Source organism: Anabrus simplex, chromosome 6 (genome assembly GCF_040414725.1).
Source record: "Anabrus simplex isolate iqAnaSimp1 chromosome 6, ASM4041472v1, whole genome shotgun sequence".
Classification (NCBI taxonomy): domain Eukaryota; kingdom Metazoa; phylum Arthropoda; class Insecta; order Orthoptera; family Tettigoniidae; genus Anabrus; species Anabrus simplex.
The window spans coordinates 189,219,589-189,241,586 of record NC_090270.1 but is presented as its reverse complement, the minus strand read 5'-3'; the positions used below and the strand labels follow the sequence as shown (position 1 = coordinate 189,241,586).

General features: G+C 39.3%; 1 protein-coding gene across 1 annotated transcript in view; it reads left to right on the top strand.

Annotated features, from left to right (window-relative positions):
• Window positions 1-21,998, top strand: part of LOC136875928 (uncharacterized) — a 96,973-nt gene that overhangs the window by 30,528 nt on the left and 44,447 nt on the right. Inside the window, exon 3 of the mRNA XM_067149547.2 lies at window positions 1,266-1,407. Coding sequence (XP_067005648.1) covers window positions 1,266-1,407 — 142 coding nt within the window. The remainder of the gene's footprint in view (window positions 1-1,265; window positions 1,408-21,998) is intronic.

Sequence of the window (21,998 nt, the reverse complement as noted above, 5' to 3'; positions counted from 1 at the left end):
TCCCAAATACCAATTATCAGGTCTGTAATATCTTCAGGTTCTGAAATATAAGTAGCCTCATTAAAGGCATTCAACCCCTTTTTCACCCTTTTCCACCATTCCTATTGGGATTTTCCAAAAACAAAAAAATACATGTTTCTTCATTTTTAAAGGAGATTCTAAACACCAATTTTTACAACTATAAACTTTAAAAGTTTTGAGATATAGATACACTCATTTTAAAAATTTACCCCCTTTTCAACCCCCCATTAATTGGATTTTTCAAAAAATGAAAAAAAAAAAAAAACCTGTTTCTTTATTTTTAAAGGAGATTCCAAACACCAATTTTCAGGTCTGTAATGTCTTCAGGTTCTGAAAGATAAGTAGCCTCATTAAAGGCATTCAACCACTTTTTCACCCTTTTCCACCCTTCGTATTGGGATTTTCCAAAAACAAAAAAAATACGTGTTTCTTTATTTTTAAAGGAGATTCTAAATACCAATTCGTACATCTATAAACTTTAAAAGTTTTGAGATATAGATACACTCATTTAAAAAAATCATCCCCTTTTCACCCCCACCCCCCATTAATTGGGTTTTCCAGAAACAAAAGTAATATGTGTTTCTTTATTTTTAAAGGAGATCCCAAACACCAATTTTCAGGTCTGTAATATCTTCAGTTTCTGAGATATAAGTATCCTCATTAAAGGCATTCAACCCCTTTTTCACCCCTTTTCACCCCACCTATTGGGATTTTCCAAAAGCAAAAAAATACATGTTTCTTTATTTTTAATGAAGATTCTAAATACCAATGTTTACATCTGTAAACTTTAAAAGTTTTGAGATATAGATGCACTCATTTTAAAATTTCACCCCCCTTTTCACCCCCTTAGCGAGGAATATCCAAAAATCCTCTCTTAGTGAGCACCTACATCTTAATTTGAATATATTCCCAAAATTTCATTTCTTTATGTCCAGTAGTTTTGGCTCGGCGATAATGAATCAGTCAGTCGGTTGGTCGGTCGGTCAGGACAAGTTATTTTAGATATATATATAGAAGATTTCATGTATACTTCCATTACTTGAGAATTGGTTTATTGTTACCAGTACCTTTATTCACAGATGGATCAGGGTATTCATCTGTCATCATTAATCATGTATTACCTTGCATTTCAGTTCCTTTGAAATGTATGGTTCATGAAAATATCTTGTTTAATACTCATATACTTTGTATATGTAATATTTTATTGAGACATGTTTATTCATAGTCTGATTTTTATGTTTTAGGCAATTTATATGACATTTCCTAAGGCTAAAGAAGTGAGAGATTTGCGAGTGGCTGTGAAACTTGATGGCATTAAGCTTGCATCAAGAAGAGTTGAAATGGGGGATCTCAGGAAGAAGATTAAGACCCTGCAAGAAGTTACTGGTAATTGAATTGTGAATATTGTTGTCGTACAAGATCAAGTTACATACATACATACATTATCATTATAGTCTGTTATGCCTTTCAGCATTCAGTCTGCAAGCCTCGGTGAATTTACTAAACGTTGCCTCAATCCTCGATTTGCAACTAGTATTGTGGCCTCATTTAGTTCTATACTTCTTATCTTTAAATCGTTAGAAACTGAGTCTATCCATCGTCGTCTTGGTCTACCTCTACTTCTCTTACCCTCCATAACAGAGTCCAATATTCTCCAAGGTAATCTATCCTCCTCCATTCGCCTCACATGACCCCACCACCAAAGCCGGTTTATGCATACAGCTTCATCCATTGAGTTCATTCCTAAATTAGCCTTTATCTCCTCATTCCAAGTGCCCTCCTGCCATTGTTCCCATCTGTTTGTACCAGCAATAGTTCTTGCTATTTTCATGTCTGTTACTTCTAACTTATGAATAAGATATCCTGAGTCCACCCAGCTTTTGCTCCCGTAAAGCAAAGTTGGTCTGAGGACAGACTGATGTAAAGATAGTTTCGTCTGAGAGCTGACTTCCTTCTTACAGAATACTGTTGATTGCAACTGTGGGCTCACCGCATTAGCTCTACAACACCTTGATTCAATCTCACTTACTATATTACCATCCTGGGAGAACACACAACCTAAATACTAGAAATTATCGACCTGTTCTAGCTTTGTATCACCAACCTGACATTCAATTCTGTTGAATTTCTTACCTGCTGACATCAATTTAGTCTTTGAGAGGCTAATTTTTATACCATACTCATTGCACCTATTTTCAAGTTCCAAGATATTAGACTGCAGGCTTTCGGCACAATCTGTCATTAAGACCAAGTCGTTATCATAGACCAGACTGCTTACTATATTTCCACCTAAGTGAATCCCTCCCTGCCATTTTATACCTTTCGGCAGATGATCCATGTAAACTACGAACAACAAAGGTGAAAGATTACAGCCTTGTCTAACCCCTGTAAGTACCCTGAACCAGGAACTCATTCTACCATCAATTCTCACTGAAGCCCAATTGTCAACATAAATGCCTTTGATTTATTTTAATAATCAAGCTTTAATTCCATAGTCCCCCAGTATAGTGAACATCTTTTTCCTCGGTACTCTGTCATATGCTTTCTCTAGATCTATGAAACATAAACACAATGCCTATTCCTCTCGTAGCATTTTTCAATTACCTGCCGCGTACTGAAAATCTGATCCTGACAGCCTCTCTGTGGTCTGAAACCACACTGGTTTTCATCCAACTTCCTCTCAACAACTGATCGCACCCTCCCTTCCAAGATGCCAGTGAATACTTTGCCTAGTATACTAATCAGTGAGATGCCTCGATAGTTGTTGCAATCCTTCCTGTTCCCTTGCTTATAGATAGGTGCAATTACTACTTTTATCCAATCTGAAGGTACCTTGCCAACACTCCATGCTAACCTTATTACTGTATGTAGCCATTTCATCCCTGCCTTTCCACTATACTTCACCATTTCAGGTCTAATTTCATGTATTCCTGCTGCTTTATGACAGTGGAGTTTGTTTACCATCCTTTCCACTTCCTCAAGCGTAATTTCACCAACATCATTTTCCTCCTCCGCATGAGCTTGGCTGTTTGCAACACCACCAGGATGATTTCCTTTTATGTTGAGAAGATGTTCAAAATATTCCCTCCGCCTCTCCAGTGATTCCCTGGGATCTATAATGAGTTCACCTGAATTACTCAAAACACTGTTCATTTCCTTTTTCCCTCCCTTCCTAAGATTCTTTATTACTGTCCAGAAAGGTTTCCCTGGTGCTTGACCCTAGCCTTTCCACGTTATTACCAAAATCTTCCCACGACTTCTTTTTGGATTCAACAACTATTTGTTTCGCTCTGTTTCTTTCATCTATGTACAAATCCCTATCTGCATCGGCCCTTGTTTGGAGCCATTTCTTATAAGCCTTCTTTTTACGTTTACAGGCTGTTCTCACTTCATCATTCCACCAAGATGTTCGCTTTTTCCCATCTTTACACACAGTTGTTCTTAGGCATTCCCTTGCTGTTTCTACTACAGCATCCCTGTATGCCACCCATTCACTTTCTATATCCTGAACCTGCTTACTTTCTATATCTACTGTTCGAAACTTCTCACTAATCTTATTCATGTACTTCTGTCTAATTTCCTCATCCTGGAGATTTTCTACCCTTATTCGTTTACAGACAGATTTCACTTTCTCTACCCTAGGCCTAGAAATACTTAGTTTACTACAGATCAGATAGTGGTCTGTATCATCGAAAAATCCCCAGAAAACTCGTACATTCCTAACAGATTTCCTGAATTTGAAGTCGGTTAAGATATAGTCTATTATGGATCTGGTACCCCTAGTCTCCCATGTGTAGCGGTGAATAGCCTTATGCTTGAAGAATGTATTCGTAACTGCTAAACCCATACTAGCACAGAAGTCCAGCAAATGCTTCCCATTCCCATGAGCTTCCATATCTTCCCCACATTTACCAATCACCCTTTCGTATCCTTCAGTTCTATTTCCAACTCTCGCATTGAAATCACCCATTAGCACTATTCTATCCTTGCTGTTGACCCTGACCATGATGTCACTCAATGCTTATCAACTTCATCCTCATCTGCACCCTCACATGGTGAATACATGGAGACAATTCTAGTCCTAATTCCTCCAACTGACAAATCTACCCACATCATTCGCTCATTTACGTGCCTAACAGAAACTATGTTGCATGCAATGGTATTCCTGATAAAGAGCCCTACCGCAGACTCTGCCCTTCCCTTTCTAACACCCGTCAAGTACACTTTATAATCTCCTATCTCTTCCTCGTTATCTCCCCTTACCTCTTTGCTGACTCAGCCAGTTCTACTTTCTTTCTTCCATAAGCCCCATTAATATTGATAGCTCCTCATCGAATTCCATTTCGTTCGCCAAGATGTTTCCAAGGAGTCCCTTGCCTGTCAAATGGGAGTGGGGCTCCGTTACTCCCATAGGTCCAAGGCTTGCTTAAAATGTTCTGAGCTCAGTAAATTCATGAAGCAGGATGCTACCCTACTTATACATAGTCCAAGTGAGGATCTCTCCTCTAACGGGTTATGGACCACCGGTGAATTGTATAGTCCTAGCCGCCTGAGCACAAGGAGGGCCTTGACTCAGAATATGTCCAAGATGCCCTCTCCCATTCCATAGCAACTGGTATCCCGACTCTCAGGACCACTTACTACGCCACTCAGCCATTGCCCATGGTTCATAAACTAGGACGTGACTACAGTAACCCACACCATGAACCAAGTTGACATACAAAATAACTATACAGTACATAGTAAAATGTAATCTCTTGTGTACTTTTTCTTTATTGATTAATCTGCCTGAAATTACTGGTGAGCACAGATCCAAAATACTACAACAAATTTATAAAGTAATAGCCTACAGTAGTTACAAACAATGGAAATGAAATATAAATACCCAAAAGAAAGATTTGTGATCATATACCATGTAGAGTCTTCCCTTGGTGTAGGGCCTTAAAACTGGAATCTCAAATGGTAAGACACTGGTTTTTATTCCATCAGTGTATGTACAATACACACAGTTTTCATTCTTTATAAATACTCAGGAAAAGGTATTAGGAGCAGCATAACACAGCAAAAGATCTCAACCTACCAGGTCAGAATAAAATCCATACACACATAGAAGAAGTATTGTATTAGAAAACGATCATGGACTGAGACACCTACATGAACAGACAATGCTGATAAGAGCTTGTTCAACACCACCCTACCCGGCAAGCTGGAAAGAGTTACATGATGATGGCTAATATACAATGGCGATGCGTGCTATGAGACACTGAGACAATGTCTACCCTAGAAATAGAGAGAATGATATGATAAGGAATTTTAAAATTTCACTTAAGAAATGATATAATATTATTATGTTCATTTGCATACATTTCTATGTCTCTTTGGCTCATTGAAGCAGCAACCAATGCTTTGAACCTACCGTACTGATTGCTGTAACAGTGCATCTAGCCAACCGCCACACTACTAGTCCGGTCGGTGTTGGTGAGACATTTTCATAAGTGTCTCAGTCACGGCATAGCAGCACTTGCACACCTCACAGTAAATTAGTAACAAGCGCATGCGTAAGAGCGAAAGTAATTCGAGGAAAATGTGAAGGTGCTCAAATACGTCAGCCTCATGTCGGTAGATTTACTGGCTTATATAAGAACACCTGTAGGACAAAATTCTGGCACTGTGGCATCTCTAAAAACCATAAAAGTAGCTAGTGGGATGTAATAATAATAGTAATTATTATTATTATTATTATTATTATTATTATTATTATTATTATTATTATTATTATTATTATTATTATTATTGTTCGGGGTTTTCCATGGTTTACAGAGGGATAAGAAGTGTGTGGATTGAATGGCTGGACAAGGAATTAATTATAGCAGAACTTAACACACCAAATTTTGAAATTTTATAGCTTTCCTTTTTTTTTTTTTTTTTCAGTTTAATAATTGAGAAATAGAAAATCTGAATGATTAACAACAATATTAATGAGCTCATCAGCTCTAACAATAACAGGGACTTGAAAGCATAAATTGACAAGAGGGTCCACCTTTTCAATACAATATATCAAGTAAATTATATTACATATGTCTTGGGACTAGTTTCAGCCATTTAGTGGCCATCTTCAGCCAAATAAAAATTAAACAAATTATGTGATAAATAAAACATATGTATACCAGACAAAGACAATGTTGTAGGAATAATTAACATTGAAATATTTAGGCTACAATAACAAAAATTAAGGTTATGATCTTGTCACAATATGATGTCTTTAAGTTGACTTAGGACCTCAGGCAAAGAAGTAAATCTGGATATGATAGCCAGACTTAGGAATGAATAAATATACAGAAAAGAAATTAAATAGGAGGAAATATTATTTATGAGACTCACCTCTAATTGCTGATGTAGAACAAGCACTGACTTGCTGGAGGAAGCAGGCAGGCCATATAAACAAAGGAGTGGATAGGGAACAAGCACTGACCTGCTGTAGGAAGCAGGCAATGTGAACAAGGGAGTAAATAGGGAGAGGAGGGGAGGGGGTAAACAAGGGACGGGAATGGGGAGGGGTGGGGGAAGGGAGGGAGGGGAGAAGGGGTGAATAAGGTGGGGCTGAAGGATGAGGAAAGAAAGACTGCTGCTGGAGGGGAATTTAAAGAAATTATAAAAGGAAGAATTCTTTTTATCTTAGGCATGATTACTAAAGTTACGAATTAAAAGGTCATATGTTTGATTTTTTCAAAATTTCATTTAGATTGAAGTTAGGATTGAAAAACTGTTCCAGATGGATAAAACAATTTTCTGTAATATTGATCGGGGGGGCCTTTTTGTATAACTTTGAGAATTTTCACGTCTTGGTTGATATTAGTAAACTTATGGGGGCCTTTTTGTATAACTTTGAGAATTTTCATGTCTTGGTTGATATTAGTGAACTTATGGTTAGTATCACCCATGTGCTTGGAAGTCCGAAAATCAGGTACAAAGCTTGCGATAATTAACAGTTTGGTTGATTTACATATAAAAGAGTGTTATTGCTCTCGACAGGTACAAATATTCAATAAAAGCAGGGTTTGCTCCCAGAAGTTACATTACTCAGGAGTCTGGGTTCCACAATACCATAGTCTAGCCTCATGGAGGCATCAATTTCTTATCGCGCATTAAGATTCCACCTCACATTAAAGTGTTCATGCACAGTTGCCCCAATGTGGGCTTATCCATTTCACAATAGTCACTGTTCCCAAATGGAACTAACACAAGGAGAATTTATAATGTTATTTACTTTACGTCCCACTAACTACTTTTTAAGGTCTTCGGAGACGCCGAGGTGCTGGAATTTAGTCCCACAGGAGTTCTTTTACGTGCCAGTAAATCTACCGACACGGGGCTGTCATATTTGAGCACCTTCAAATACCACCGGACTGAGCCAGGATCGAACCTGCCAAGTTGGGGTTAGAAGGCCAGCGCCTTAACCGCCGGAGCCACTCAGCCCGGCCAAGGAGAATTTTACACTCTGAATAGAATATACAGGTGAATAATAACCCCATACTACATGGCCTTAATAGAAAAGAAAAATAGTTACACATGACCGGCCATAAATAAAAGGCAAGGAGGCAAAACATTTGCACTACTTCAAGAAAGAGTTAAAATCTGAAGTGGGCTTATGGCCCAATGATACAGAGGCTAATCCTATACTACACTGGGGTGACTAAATGAGAAACATTAATGCCGAGAATTTTACAAAATTTAGAGGTTTTGAAAAATTTAGTCACCCCATGCAAGGTTGAATGAGATACGGTAGAGGGTCAACACTCTTCGTTCCCGTACGTTACCTATTTCCCAATAGGGAATAGTACAGAGTCCACAGACTTGCCAAAATTCTACATTTAAACCACCAGATTTAGAAATTTAGATCAAATAGAAGAGGTTTGAAACCTTCCCTTCAAACTATCTGCAGGAGCTATCATGTCTATGAAAATTCTGCCATTACTTTGAGTCACAGGACCTTCCTCATGCAGGCTGCGCCCCTGCCTCCCTTCATACACACTGCACTCACAATCACTGGAGCAATTCAGACAATACGGTCTTAAAGCGCGCTGCTTTTATTGTACTTTAAGGGGAAGCTTCCAGAACTTTTTACTGATAGACTGGATTCCTATACACAACCCTGGTTTTAATTATCTAGAGAAAATATTTCCAAGGTTTTGATAGGTTGATTACAATCGGGAAGGAACTAACTGTAGTGTTGACAACTTCAGAACATTAAAAACAGTTCTCAGAACCAGGTTTATAAACATAAAAAATACACATTTATTTATGAAATGATTAGAGTTTAGCCCGCTAGAGGGAGCAAATAAACCGATGGTAGAGACATCTATCAGTTGAAGACCAAAGTTTCTTGTAGTTCATGAGTTGAAGTTTGTTTACATAGATGGCATTAGAGAAGGCGCGCAGTTTAACTAGCTGGGGAAGGTGTACCCCTGATATAGAACTCCACCCCGTAAGGTTTTACCATGGGACGAACAGCTTTGAAATCTTGAAGTACATTAATTTTTAGAAATACATTGGTAGGCTGGAATATATTTTGGTGAAGAGTCCATTCTTGTTTGTTTGTTTGTTTGTTTGTTTGTTTGTTTGTTTGTTTGTTTGTTTGTTTTGGATTATTGAAATATAGTAGTCTTGATAACAGTACCGAAGTTGTCCAAGTATGGGCTGTAGTGGCCAGGGTTGACGCTATGAGCGGCCAGTGTCTGGATGGGGACGCTTGGACCCTCTAGGTACCCTGAGATACCATCCTCCCGTAAAGCCAAGTTGATGACAGCCAAAGACCAAGTAGCACGGTCCCGCCCAAGGATAGAGTGGGAGGTTGAGTCCAGTCTCCTGGCATCTTCCAATGATGACAGGCTCAAAGAAGGTAGTTTATCTGGAGTCTTAGTCAGAACGAGGCGGGCCCATACCCTGCACCGGCATCTCTCCCAGTTGATTTCATGTGGCCTCTCATGCAACGTTGGGCACTGTAACGTGTAATTTTAAGACAGTGGTATCTGTTGTACAAATGGTGCTACATATGGTGTAGATAATGTTCGCGACTTTGGAGGAGGAGCACACGGAGTTTTAGACTCAGATGTAGTATGGCAGATTACGTAGAATTTATAGAAGGGAAGGTTTTTAAAATGTAATTTTAACAAAAACAACAATTGACCTTTAGGATACAACTTAAACATAATGAGCAAGAATTCATTTACATACATAATTTTAGGAGTAGAAGTCCTCTGGAAAACATTCTGCTTAATATACGGTAATTAATTCAGCAAATTAATCACTTGGTGGCAAATAATGAACAAAGATAAAGGCCTTCACACAGGCTTTACTTGAGACTGGTGACCACGATAAAAATGTTCAGTCTCCGGATTACTCACCAGAAGGGTGACAGGAGTGAGAAAATCCAAAATAACACAAGGTCCATGAAATCTGGTGGCAAGCTTGCTCACAGGAACAACATTTTTAACCATAACTTGATCTCCAACTTTTAAATTGATGGGTTTTCGTCCACGGTTATACCTCATTTTTACTCTCTGGGGAGACCTTAAGATTATGTCTAGCTTTTCTCCATAGATCCTGGATATTGTCTGGATCTATTGTTTCTGGTAATAGCTCATCGATCGACCACAAATTTGGCAAGGGAGTGTTTGGGATGAACTTAAACTTAAGAGAAATTACAGAAAATGTGTGGGACTCATGAATGGCCAAGTTAACCCATTGAGCCCTGCATATTTGTTGGATTGAAACTGCATTGGCGCTGGGATTATTTTGGAGGAAATATAGTGTCGATTCATGCCGTGAGAAATTTCTTACTTACAAGACCATTAAATATTTAAGTATGCATGAAAACAAAAGGCTTTCATACCACAAACGGCGGAACAAGGAATACAGTAAAACATTTTATTTTATTAGCATCACAGGTCCGTACTCAGTCCACCTGCTGAGCTGTAACACGGCCTTCTTTTTGCATTTCCTCTTCGATTTCCACATCTATTTATTCTTCAGGAGCATTGCTCACACTAGTACTAATATTACTACTAATTTCACTGAAAAAATACATTCCTAATCATCATTACTTCCTAAAAGGGGGGTTATATATCGGTAAATATCAGTTCTATACTGGCAGCCATCTTGTTTACAAGTGAATCTCAAAGTCGAGAGATAGCCCACTTCAAACTAATATTACCAAGCACACTATCGATATATATTAGCAAAGAGCATATAACATTGCAAAGAAAGAATCCCTACACAAATCACAAATGCAACCCACTCTGCCATCTCTTGAGGAAAAGTTAAATTACGCAGTAAAATGAAACAACGGAACAGTTCCGTGGTCCGGCATTTGGTCCACCGAGATGAAGCACGGAACGGTTCCGTGGCTCGGGCCCAGTGAGTTAAAAGCTAAAGCTAACTTATGCAAGGATGTGTCCCAACGAGAATGATCTTTGTGGTGGAAGGCAATAAGTGCTGATCGAAGATTTTGATTAACCCATCCAGCGAGAGATGGCTGTGGATAATATGCTGATGTAGTAACATGTGAAATAGAGAGATCAAAACGGAACTTACAAAATAAATTGGAAGTGAAAGCCTTAGCATTATCAGAAACAATATACTGACATGGTCCAAAAGATGCAAATACTGAATTGAGACAATAAATAGTAGTTTGGGCAGTGGCAAGTCTAGTAGGAAACAGCCATGAAAATCGAGTAAAACCATTCACACACACAAGAATGAATTTATTTCCATTCCCTTTATATTGCGGGAAGGGTCCCTCATAATTGATATAAAATCGCTCCAGTGGGTGAGAGGCTTGGTGTGATAATAACAGCTGTATTTTGGTAGACAATGTGGGCTTGCCAATCAGACAAGTTTTACATGCTTTAACCAATTCTGTAATTTTGCCATCCATACTCTTCCAGATGAACAGTTTCCTTATCTTATCTGTGGTTTCAAAGATACCCAGGTGGCCCCCTAATGGGGTTTCATGGTAATATTTGAAGATCATAGATGGAACAATTTTGATCATGCTTCAGTGGGCAACACGACCCCATTCCTCAGTACATAAGGAATAACATGTTCCCAAGAAGAAGGGTTTCAATAAGGGAAGCCAGCACCGAATCTTCACGTTGGTATTTTGCGATGTCGTGATATAGCATAGGGGCATCAGTAAGAATGGCACTTATACGAGATGGTGTGGAGAGAGAAGACGGAGGGCCTTCCTCTGAATCAAAAGAATCAGGATCACTGGAAAACATTCTGCTTAACCCATCTGCGACCACATTCTCAGATCCCCGAATGTGTTGCACGTCAAACTGCAAAGCTGAAATTCTGAGAGCCCAGTATGATGGGGCCTAGCTAAAACCCAAAACTCTAATTCAAATTTGACATGCTCCAGGTAAAGGCAGAATTTTTCTAAGGCAAAGGCAAAGAGTATGGCAAGTCCCTCTAATATGTATATAGATTATTTGGTCTCTTGAGGTGACAAGGTACAAGACTTTAGGCGATGGGCCACCTTCCGAGTTCAGTTTCCTGTAGCGACAGCAGATGAAGACGTGTCGGTCTGTACAATAAACTTCCTAGAAAAATCAGCCATAGCCAAGACAGGGGCATTGCAGAGGGTTTATTTGAGATCCTTGAAAGCAGCTTGTTGAGAAAAACCCCATTCAAATTTGACACCTTTCCTGCGAAGAAGATTCAGGGGTGTCGCCCGGTTAGCGAAGTTGGGGATGAATTTTGTAAAGAAATTTACCATACCGATGAATCTAGCAACCCCTTTACCATCTTCGGGAGGCTTGAAATTACAGATGGCTTGAGTTCTAGAATGATCTACCAAAACTTCATCAGGTGAAACAATATGCCCCAAGAAAGACATAGGTGGTTTAGCAGAAGATACTTTCGACAGCCTAACCATCAAACCTGTGTTACGAAGGCATTTCAGTACTTCCTCTAGATGAGCCAGCTGTTCTTCGAAAGTCTCTGAGAAAATAACAACATCATCTAAATAATGGTAGAGATATTCAAATTTAATATCAGAGAAGACACTATCTAGCAGTCTAGTGAGAACCGCGGTGCCCATGGGGAGCCCAAAAGGCATGTGGTTGTATTCGTATATATTCCAGTCAGTAGCAAAAGCAGTCATATGTTTGGATTCTTCTGCAAGAGGAATCTGATTATAGGCTTGGTTTAGATCTAAGATGGTGAAGAATTTAGCCTTACGAAACCAAGAAAAACACGAATGCAAGTCAGGAAGGGGTATTGACTGTAGAACAATCTTACGATTCACCACCCTGTAATCAACTACTGGCCTGAAGCTGCCTTGTGATTTAGGTACAAGAAAAACAGGTGGAGAATAAGCCGACTTAGAAGGTCGAATAATGCCATTGCGCAACATCTTGTCGATGATTTCCTTGAGGGCCTTCATCTTAGGTGGAGACAACTTATAAGGGGAAAATCTTACGGGGATCGAATCCATAACCTCTATCTTGTATTCAATTAAGTCAGTCACATCTAGATTTTCTGAAAACACATCAGAAAATGACTGACATAATTTATGAATGCTAGTGGCCTGGTCCTCAGGTAGATGCCTAAATTCTAATGTCAACTCACTCTGAGGAGGTGATATAATTAAACATGGAGCAGAATTACATGTCAGAATGGGCGTATGGAAATTATTATGAAACTTGAAGGTGCAGGATTTATAGTAATCGCCACGTAAGGCAATTCCCCAGAAAGTAAATATCGCTGCCCGATGCTCTTCTTTTCTCTTCTTTGTAATGGCTGATCACTGCTGCCAACCTGCCTGGTTCCATATTAAAAATCACCAGACATAACTATAACAAACTAACCTCAATGTAAACATCGATAATGAATGTTTCCCTACCCTCGTAAATGATAAAAGTTAAGATTAAATAAATCAAGATATTCATAATTAAGTTGGTTTCCATGCTCAATGAGGAATTACGGAAATAAACACACTTTCTCACTCAAATTAATGTTACATATATCTGTCTTTATTTTGATATACAGTAGGCATACTATAACCATATTCTTGAAAAGAGGGGCGTGTTAAACGATGTAATTTATTTAATAAGTCTTTGCAGTGTGATTTTCGAAAGTTGCAGGCTGGTTATACGAGTATCTTCAAGCTTATCCAGGAAACATATAGGAATACTAATGTGCCAAGCTCAGTGAATGGAAATTAGGTCAGCTTTCAAGTTCACTGCGGATTTGAAAATAATAATGTTATAAGTTCTACTGCCAAAATTTCGTCCCACAAGAGTTATTTCACGTACCGGTAGATCTAGACATGAGACTGGCGTATTTGAGCACTTTCAAATACCGCCGGACTCGAACCCACCATATAGGAACACTAATGTCCCAAGCTACGTGAACGGAAATTAGGTCAGCTTTCAAGCTCACTGCAGAATTGAATATTAGTTCTACTATCTACTTCTATTGTTTTCATATACGCTGAGGTGCCAGAATTTCGTCCCGCAAGAGTTATTTTATGTACCGGTAGATCTAGACATGACACTGGCATATTTGAGCACTTTCAGATACCGCCGGACTCGAACCCACCAACCTGAGCTAGTCATACATTCTCTCCTTCACTCGCTTAAATTAATTTTAAACATTTCCTGCCTTTATTCTGATGTACACATTACTAAAACTGTATTTTTAAAGGGACAGGGAGGGGGGAGGGGGGAGGGGGGAGGGGGGAAGGGAAAGGCAGAAAGAATCTAGATTGTATAATACATTGCAATTTCTATAAGTTCAAGGATTTACCGCATAGGACATCTGTCCTTCCTTTTAATAATAATGCTGATAGCTTTACATCCCACTAAGTACTTTTACGGTTTTTGGAGGCGCCAAGGTGGCAGAATTTTGACCTGCAGGAGTTCTTTTACGTGACAGTAAATCTATGGACATGAGACTGATGTATTTGAGTACTTTCAAATACCACCGGACCGAGCCAGGATTGAACCTGGCAAGTTGATGTCAGAAAGCCAGTGCTTCAGCCGCCTGAGCCACTCAGCGCGGTGTCCTTTTGCTTGGATGTTGTCTTCTTTCTTCAATAAGCAGTAGGGGATGGGGGGCATTTTAAACATATTTTCAGCTTGCAACTTGGTGTATCTCAAGCTTACAACATTAAGGAAACCCAGGAAAGGTACAGGGACACTAATGAGTCAAATAACATTACCAGATTTTTACATATATATTGGCTTAAATCACATGAAAACAGGTTGTAAGGCAAGAATGGGATAGGAAAGAGGGCTAGGACTTAAAATGAAAATAAGCTGTTGTTGCCTTAATAAAGGTACAACCACAGCATTAGCCAGAAATGAAATTAGGGAACCACAAAAAAAGAGCACAAGTAGCCTACTCAGTGGCCTCCATGGTATGCACTAGCCAGCATCTTGCTAGGTGTGCTATGTACCAACTGATGAGCCCAACCTAGCACACGGGGGCGAAACGCTGGCAACCAGGAATGAGTTAGCTGGAAAATGTATGTCCAATAACGAACCATTTAAATTGGCATTATAACTTCAGACCTGCCGACTGTGGGGCTTGAATCAACCATCTCCTGAAAGCAAGCTCACAGCAATGTCATCGAACTGCACAGCCAGTTCACTCAGTTTCTTATGATGCGTAATAGGCCTACCACATGGGCTTGCTCTCTCCCAAATTACACAGTTTCAACTTCTACCACAAGGCGACCCACTTACCTGTATATGGATCTTCAGTTCTTCAATTATACATATATGTAAGAACATTATGTATCTTAGTAAAATCTGATGATGATGATGATGATGATGATGATGATGATGATGATGATGATGATGATGATGCTTGTTGTTTAAAGGGGCCTAACATCTAGGTCAACAGCCCCTAATGGTACAAAATGAGACACATTGTAATGGTAATTTAAAAGTTCAAAATCATCCACTGACCAGAATTAAAAAAACAGGATGATGATTAAGAATGGATGGATATGAATTTAAAACAGTCAGTGGATCCAGTTCAGAAACTATCATAAACAATAGTATTACTGACCAAGGGACCGCTTCTAAAGCACAATCCTGAATCGAGAATGCATGTTGTCTAAAGGAGTCCAAAATTCAGGTCAACAGCCCCTCATAATGGTACTTACCGCTAGTAAAGTAGAACCATGGTATTTGTCATAGTGCGGTACTAATCAGAAATAGTGTAGACTCACGGTGTTCAACACATTGTGGTACTACTCACAAGTATTCTACTTTGTTATTTGCTTTACGTCGCGCCGACACAGATAGGTCTTATGGCGACGATGAGGCAGGAAGGGGCTAGGAGTGGAAAGGAAGCGGCCGTGGCCTTAATTAAGGTACAGCCCCAGCATTTGCCTGGTGTGAAAATGGGAAACCACGGAAAACCATCTTCAGGGCTGCCAACAGTGGGACTCGAACCCACGATCTCCCGAATACTGGATACTGGCCGCACTTAAGCGACTCCAGCTATCGAGCTCGGTATATATTCTACTTTGTACAGGTAATAAAGACCTATGGTGTTTCTCACATAATGGCGCCACTCATAGGCAACGCAAACCCATGGTGTTCCTTACCTAAGTGAACTAATCACGGGCGCCGGTATTCCCATGGTGTTCCTCCCATGGTACCGCTGATATAGTGGCACTAATCACAGGCAACGCCCAGACACGTAGTGTTTCTCACAATGGCACTAATCACGGGAACTGGGAAACCCCTACTCTCACCTTATGTTGCTACTAATCACAAACCTATTGTGTACCTAACATGGTGGTACTACTCGCAAGTAAAGGCGACCCATGGTGTTCCCCACATGATGGTACTAATCACAAGTAGTTTCATGGTTCTAATACAATCATCCCTTCGTCACCCCTTTTAGTCACTTCTTACAACTGGCAGGGGATACCACGGGTGTATTCTTCGCCTGCGTCCCTCATCCATAGGGGATGTGTAACAAATATATTTGGGAAGAAATACTTTTATACTGTATCTACATCATAAAGAAGTTATGTTGTCATAGCAATATGCAATGAAATAAGCATAATTTAGTATATTTAATGTTAGTTTATTTACATTTTAAGGGATATATAGTAATAATAACAACAAAAGTATGCAGTAAAAAATCAATATATGGTAATTTACACATCACGAGCCATTCCATGGTCACTGAATTACAAAGCAGAGGGTATGAATAAACAAACAATAATAAACATGAGTATTAGTATTTAGAAAGCAAAGTCATCTCCGTCTTCCCGATGGTATCACCACCTTGACAAAGGCAAAATACATTTGGAGGCTTGCATGTTCAAATGATCCTTAGATCTACGCCGGCGGGAGCATATGCTCCTGGTAGGGCCACACAAGCCGGACAGGTCTAAGGTGATGATCCAGGCTAAGAGTGATACCCTGGTCCTCCAGGTTGGGGGTTGGTGCATGGGGCTAACAACTTCACCACCACAAAACTACATATTGTTCAGAAACCAAATAGAGATAACCAGACGGTCCTAAACTTACGATGAGTAAAGCGTGCTAAATGACAACGATATGGATATATCGGAACATGGAATGTGAGAAGTACCTTTCAGGCTGGGGCTAGTAGAAAATTGGAGGAAGAATTACTTAAATATAACATAGATGTGGCAGCATTACAGGAGATAAGATGGAAGACAATCGAGGTGGCAGATCTACAGCACTACATTTTGTTCAATAGTGGGGAGGAAGAAAATAGAATAGGAACGGGGTTTATGGTCAAGAAATCGATCAGTCATAATACGACTGAATATGAAGTAATAAGCCTCAGACTATGACGGTTAAGATTGAAAAGGAGATCTGCCAACATATCACTAATTAGTGTCCATGCCCCAACAGAGGATGCCGAAGGGGAAGAGAAAGAACAGTTCTATGAAAAAATGGAGCAAGCATATGACAAGTTGCCCAAGTATGATGTAAAGTTGTCCTAGGGGATTACAATGCCAAAGTAGGCAAAGAGAAAGAAAACCACCCAGTGGCAGGATATCACAGTAAACACCAAGAATCCAATGAGAACGGATGGAATTTGATTGATTTTGCCTTAAGCAAGGAGCTGGTGATTAAGAGCACATGTTTTCCCCATAAGGAGATTCATAAAGAGACATGGATATCACCGGATGGTCTGACAAAGAACCAGATAGACCATGTGCTGATAGATGCACGACATGCCACCAATATTATGGATGTGAGAAATATGCGTGGTGCAGACAGTGATTCAGATCACATACTAGTGAGGATCAAGTTCCAAGAAAGACAGGCAATTAAACCCAGGGACAGAGCTGAGCAGAGTAAGGTCTATAATGTAGAGCTGTTAAGGGATGAGAAGGAGGAAGAGTATAGAAACCAGATGCAAAGAAAACTACAGATGGGCAGAAACGGGAATGTGGACATCAATTAAAATGTGAGAAGAAACCAAGCTAGCAATAAATACAACAGCGCAGGAAGTACTTGGAGAGAAAAGGAAACAGAATAGAAATAAATGGTATGACGAAGAAGTGGGTAAGGTTCCTAGAAGAGAGAAATCTGGACCGATAAAGAATGCTACAGAGACCCACTCAAAATTATATGGCAGTTTTTAAAGAGAAACTGTGAATAGCAAATACATTGATAAGGAACAAGAAAATAATAGAAGGGAGAGATTGGATGAAGTGCAAAGGATATTTGAAAACAAACTAGGTAGAAAATTATTCCATGGGGTTGGACAAGTAAAGAAGGGATATCAACCTAGAATGAATATGCTTAAGGATGAGACTGATAGACTGATTGTTGGGAAAGAACAAATTCTGGAAAGATGGGCAAAACATTTCAAAACATTACTTTCTGTCAGACCAATAAATGAACAAAAAGAAGGATCAGGTAGTATGGAAACTTCAGAGAGAGATGAGTGTGAGGGGGGAGAGAGGAACGATGAGAATGGAGATGAGGATGAAGACGATTTGGGATCACCATCGGTTGAAGAAATAAGTGAAATTATAAAACAATTGAAGTACAGTACAGCCCCAGGGAATGACCTCATAACTGCAGAAATGGTAAAAATGGAGAAGTGTTGGTGAGGAGAATACATGAGATAATTAAAAAGGTATGGGAAACAGGTAAAATGCCAGAGGACTGGGCGCTAGCAAATATATGTATGCCCTATACATAAGAAGGGGTCATGCATGCAATGCAAGAATTATCAAAGTATATCCTTACTGAGTACAGTGTACGAAATCCTCTCTACAGCCATAAGGAAGAGAGTTAATAGTAGAGCAGAAAGAATTATAGGAGAGTACCAAGCTGGTTTCAGACCTGGAAGATCGACGACGGACCATATTTTCACCACGAAAATGACTCTGGAAAAGACATACAAATACAACGTTCGACTAGGACATCTTTTTATATATTTTAAACAAGCCTAGACAAAGTAAAGAGATCAAAATTATTGGAAACAATGAAGTATTTTAAATTCCCACAGAAGTTAATAAAATTGACTAAGATGACCCTGGAGAACAGCAGAAGTCAGGTAAAAGTACAGGGAAGTCTGTCAAGATCTTTCAGAACCGATGAAGGCCTAAGGCAAGGAGATCCCTTATCACTAGTGTTATTTAATATAGTACTGGAGAAAGCTGGAAGATTAATAACTACTAATCCAGGTGGTAATATTTACAATAGACTGATCCAAGTTTTGGCTTATGCAGATGGTGTGGTGATAACTGCTAGGAGTAACGAGGCACTTACACTGTCTTAAGGGAGCTGAAAGATGCGGCTGGATCTTTGGGTTTGGAGATAAGTGAGGCTAAATCTAAATAGCCTATATGGTAACAAAGAGAAGTGGAAGGAACACCGAAAAACTCCAAGTGGATGATTACACCTTTGAAGCAGTATATCTAGGCTCGGTAATAACATCAGAAAATAAAGTTGAGACAGATATTGTAATTGATGGTTATGAATTTCATGTTTTTGGTCCGTATTGAACAATATATAAATAATAATAATAACTTAAATGTTTCCACCTTTTCAATACAATATATTCACAAGATTACAAAATTATACGGTACTAGTTTCGACCCATCTAGGGGTCATCATCAGCCGTATTGGAGCAAAGATCATTTGTCTTAGGATTTCGCCACAAATGATCTTTGCTCCAATACGGCTGATGATGACCCCTAGATGGGTCGAAACTAGTACCGTATAATTTTGTAATCTTGTGAATATATTGTATTGAAAAGGTGGAAACATTTAAGTTATTATTATTATTTATTATTTAGATATTGTAAATCGTATTAAGGCTGCCAACAGATCCTACAGAGCACTGTACCCTCTTCTGAGAAGTAAAAATTTTAAAACTGACTCTCTACAAAACAATAATTAAACCAGTACTTATGTATGGGATTGAGGCATGGGTATTGACTGTGGCCACAGAGAAGAGATTAAATGTGTGGGAAAGGAAAGTACTGAAGAAGATATTTGGATTGGTGAAGGAGGGAGATTTATGGAGAATCAGAACAAATGAAAAATAATATTATTGTATAAGGAGCTGGACTTGGTGACCTCAGTCAAAATGAGAATAAATTGGATGGCTGGGGTATGTGCAATGGATGGAGGAGGGAAGACTTCCATGGAAGGCACTGACAGGGCACCCTGGGGGCAGAAGGAAAGGTCGGCCCTGGATGAGATGGCTGGAGGATGTGGAGACTGATTTGAGGACCATTGGAGTCAGGAGGTGGCGTAGGCATGCTGAAGATCGGGACGACTGGGGAGCTGTGCTCAAGGAGGCCAAGGTCTTTAAAGGACTGTAGAGCCATGGAGTAAGTAAAGTAATCTCCATACCAGCCATGAAGGCCATTGGAAGGGTGAAAGGTAAAGGCTTCCGCTATCCATAACTTTGGCACTTGGTGGGGTAGAGTGGTTAGCTCTATATTCAGATTGAGCACTGGAACTTGCTCACTGACTTGAAGCTTGCAGACCCCAAGTTCTTCCAGCCAGGTGACACTGAGTTATTAATTGGCGCAGAACATTTATTTTCATTATTGAAACTTGGTTGCAGAATGAGTAAGAGGCCATGGGGCAAATGGTTAAAGTCAGGGAATAAAGGTGGAAGCTATTATCTACCCCATCATCCAGTTTTTAAGCTTAGTAGCTCACCTACAAAAACAAGGGTTGTATTTCTTACATCTGCTAAAATATCAAACATTATTTCATTGAAAGATATAGTAATGGTTGGAACGACAATACAAGAGGATCTTTACTCTGTTATTCTAAGTTTTAGAATGCATACCTTTGCCTTCACTGCAGATATTTCTTGAAATATATCGGCAAGTCATGGTTCATGCAGATGATAGGAACATTCAGCGGATTATCAGGAGGGAATCAAATGAAATTTATTCCTTTCAGAATAGCATTAAATCATGATAACAAACATGGTACATCTTTCTTTCACCATGCAGTTAGGTGGCACACAGGCTGACCAGGCTGATGCTAGAATAACAATGATACTCCGTCATTTTTAATGTCTTTATGAAAACAAGCCCAACATTCAGCTTGCAAAACTTTCAAGAAATGTTCCCCCTCGAAATTAGTCCAATCTAATAGGAACCACAGCCTTCAGCAAAAGTGAACATATTTTTTATGACTTGTTTTCAGGTAATTGATTGATAATTGTATTGTATTTTAACAAACACTAACCTATACTTTATGTGTTACTACATACAATATTAAGATTTTTCAACTTAGTCCATTAACGACAGATCTCAATTTAACACCACAGTGTATTTTTATACATGTAAAATGTGTCATGGATGCTGTATATTTTTATAATGGTGTTTTTTGACTAGACTCTATTGGTTTAGAGGAAGTGACCAATACTAAAGAAGTATTAAAATTTACATATGATAATAGTGACATTTACAGTAAGATACAAAAGTTGAAAACTAGAAAAGCAGCGGGAATTGATAAGGTTTTGGGAGATATACTAAAGACAAGGGGTTGGGGTATAGTATTATATCTGAAGTACTTATTTGATCATTTGATCATTGTTTGCATGAAGGAGCTATACCGAATGAATGGAGAGTTGTTATAGTAGCCCCTGTGTATAAAGGTAAGGGTGATAGACATAAAGCTGAAAATTACAGGCCAGTAAGTTTGACATGTGTTGCATGTAAGCTTTGGGATTATATTAGACATGTTTGTGAAATTAATAACTGGTTCGATAGAAGGCAGTTCGGGTGTAGGAAAGATTATTCCACTGAAACTCAACTTGTAGGATTCCAGCAAGATATAGCAGATATCTTGGATTCAGGAGGTCAAATGGACTGTATTGCGAATGACCTGCCTAAAGCATTTGATAGGGTGGATCATGGGAGACTACAGGCAAAAATGAATGCAACTGGACTACAGATAGGGAATCTGCCACCTGGGCGACTGCCCTAAATGCAGATTCGATTCGAGAAGAACACTGAGGTTGGTAAGGAACGAGTTAGTTACGCGGTATTGATGGTGTAGTTGTAAATTTATCTATCGGGCGATCCAAGCACCACCATTCTAGATGCACCGAGCTCGATAGCTGCAGTTGCTTAAGTGTGGCCAGTATCCACTATTTGCTAGATAGTGGGTTCGAACCCCAATGTCGGCAGCCCTGAAAGTGGCTTTCCGTGGTTTCCCATTTTCATACCAGGAAAGTGCTGGGGCTGTACCTTAATTAAGGCACGGCCACTTCCTTCCCACTCCTAGCCCTTTCCTGCCACATCATACTATAAAACCTATTTGTGTTGGTGTGACGTAAAGCAACTTGTACAAAAAAAAACTAAACGCATGCATAATAACGTGATAAATGTTGATCAGAGCACACAGATAGGACCAGATACCTAGAATATTCAGTGTCTCTCAAAGTTTAAGTATATCTTGTTCTCCTTCCCTACAATT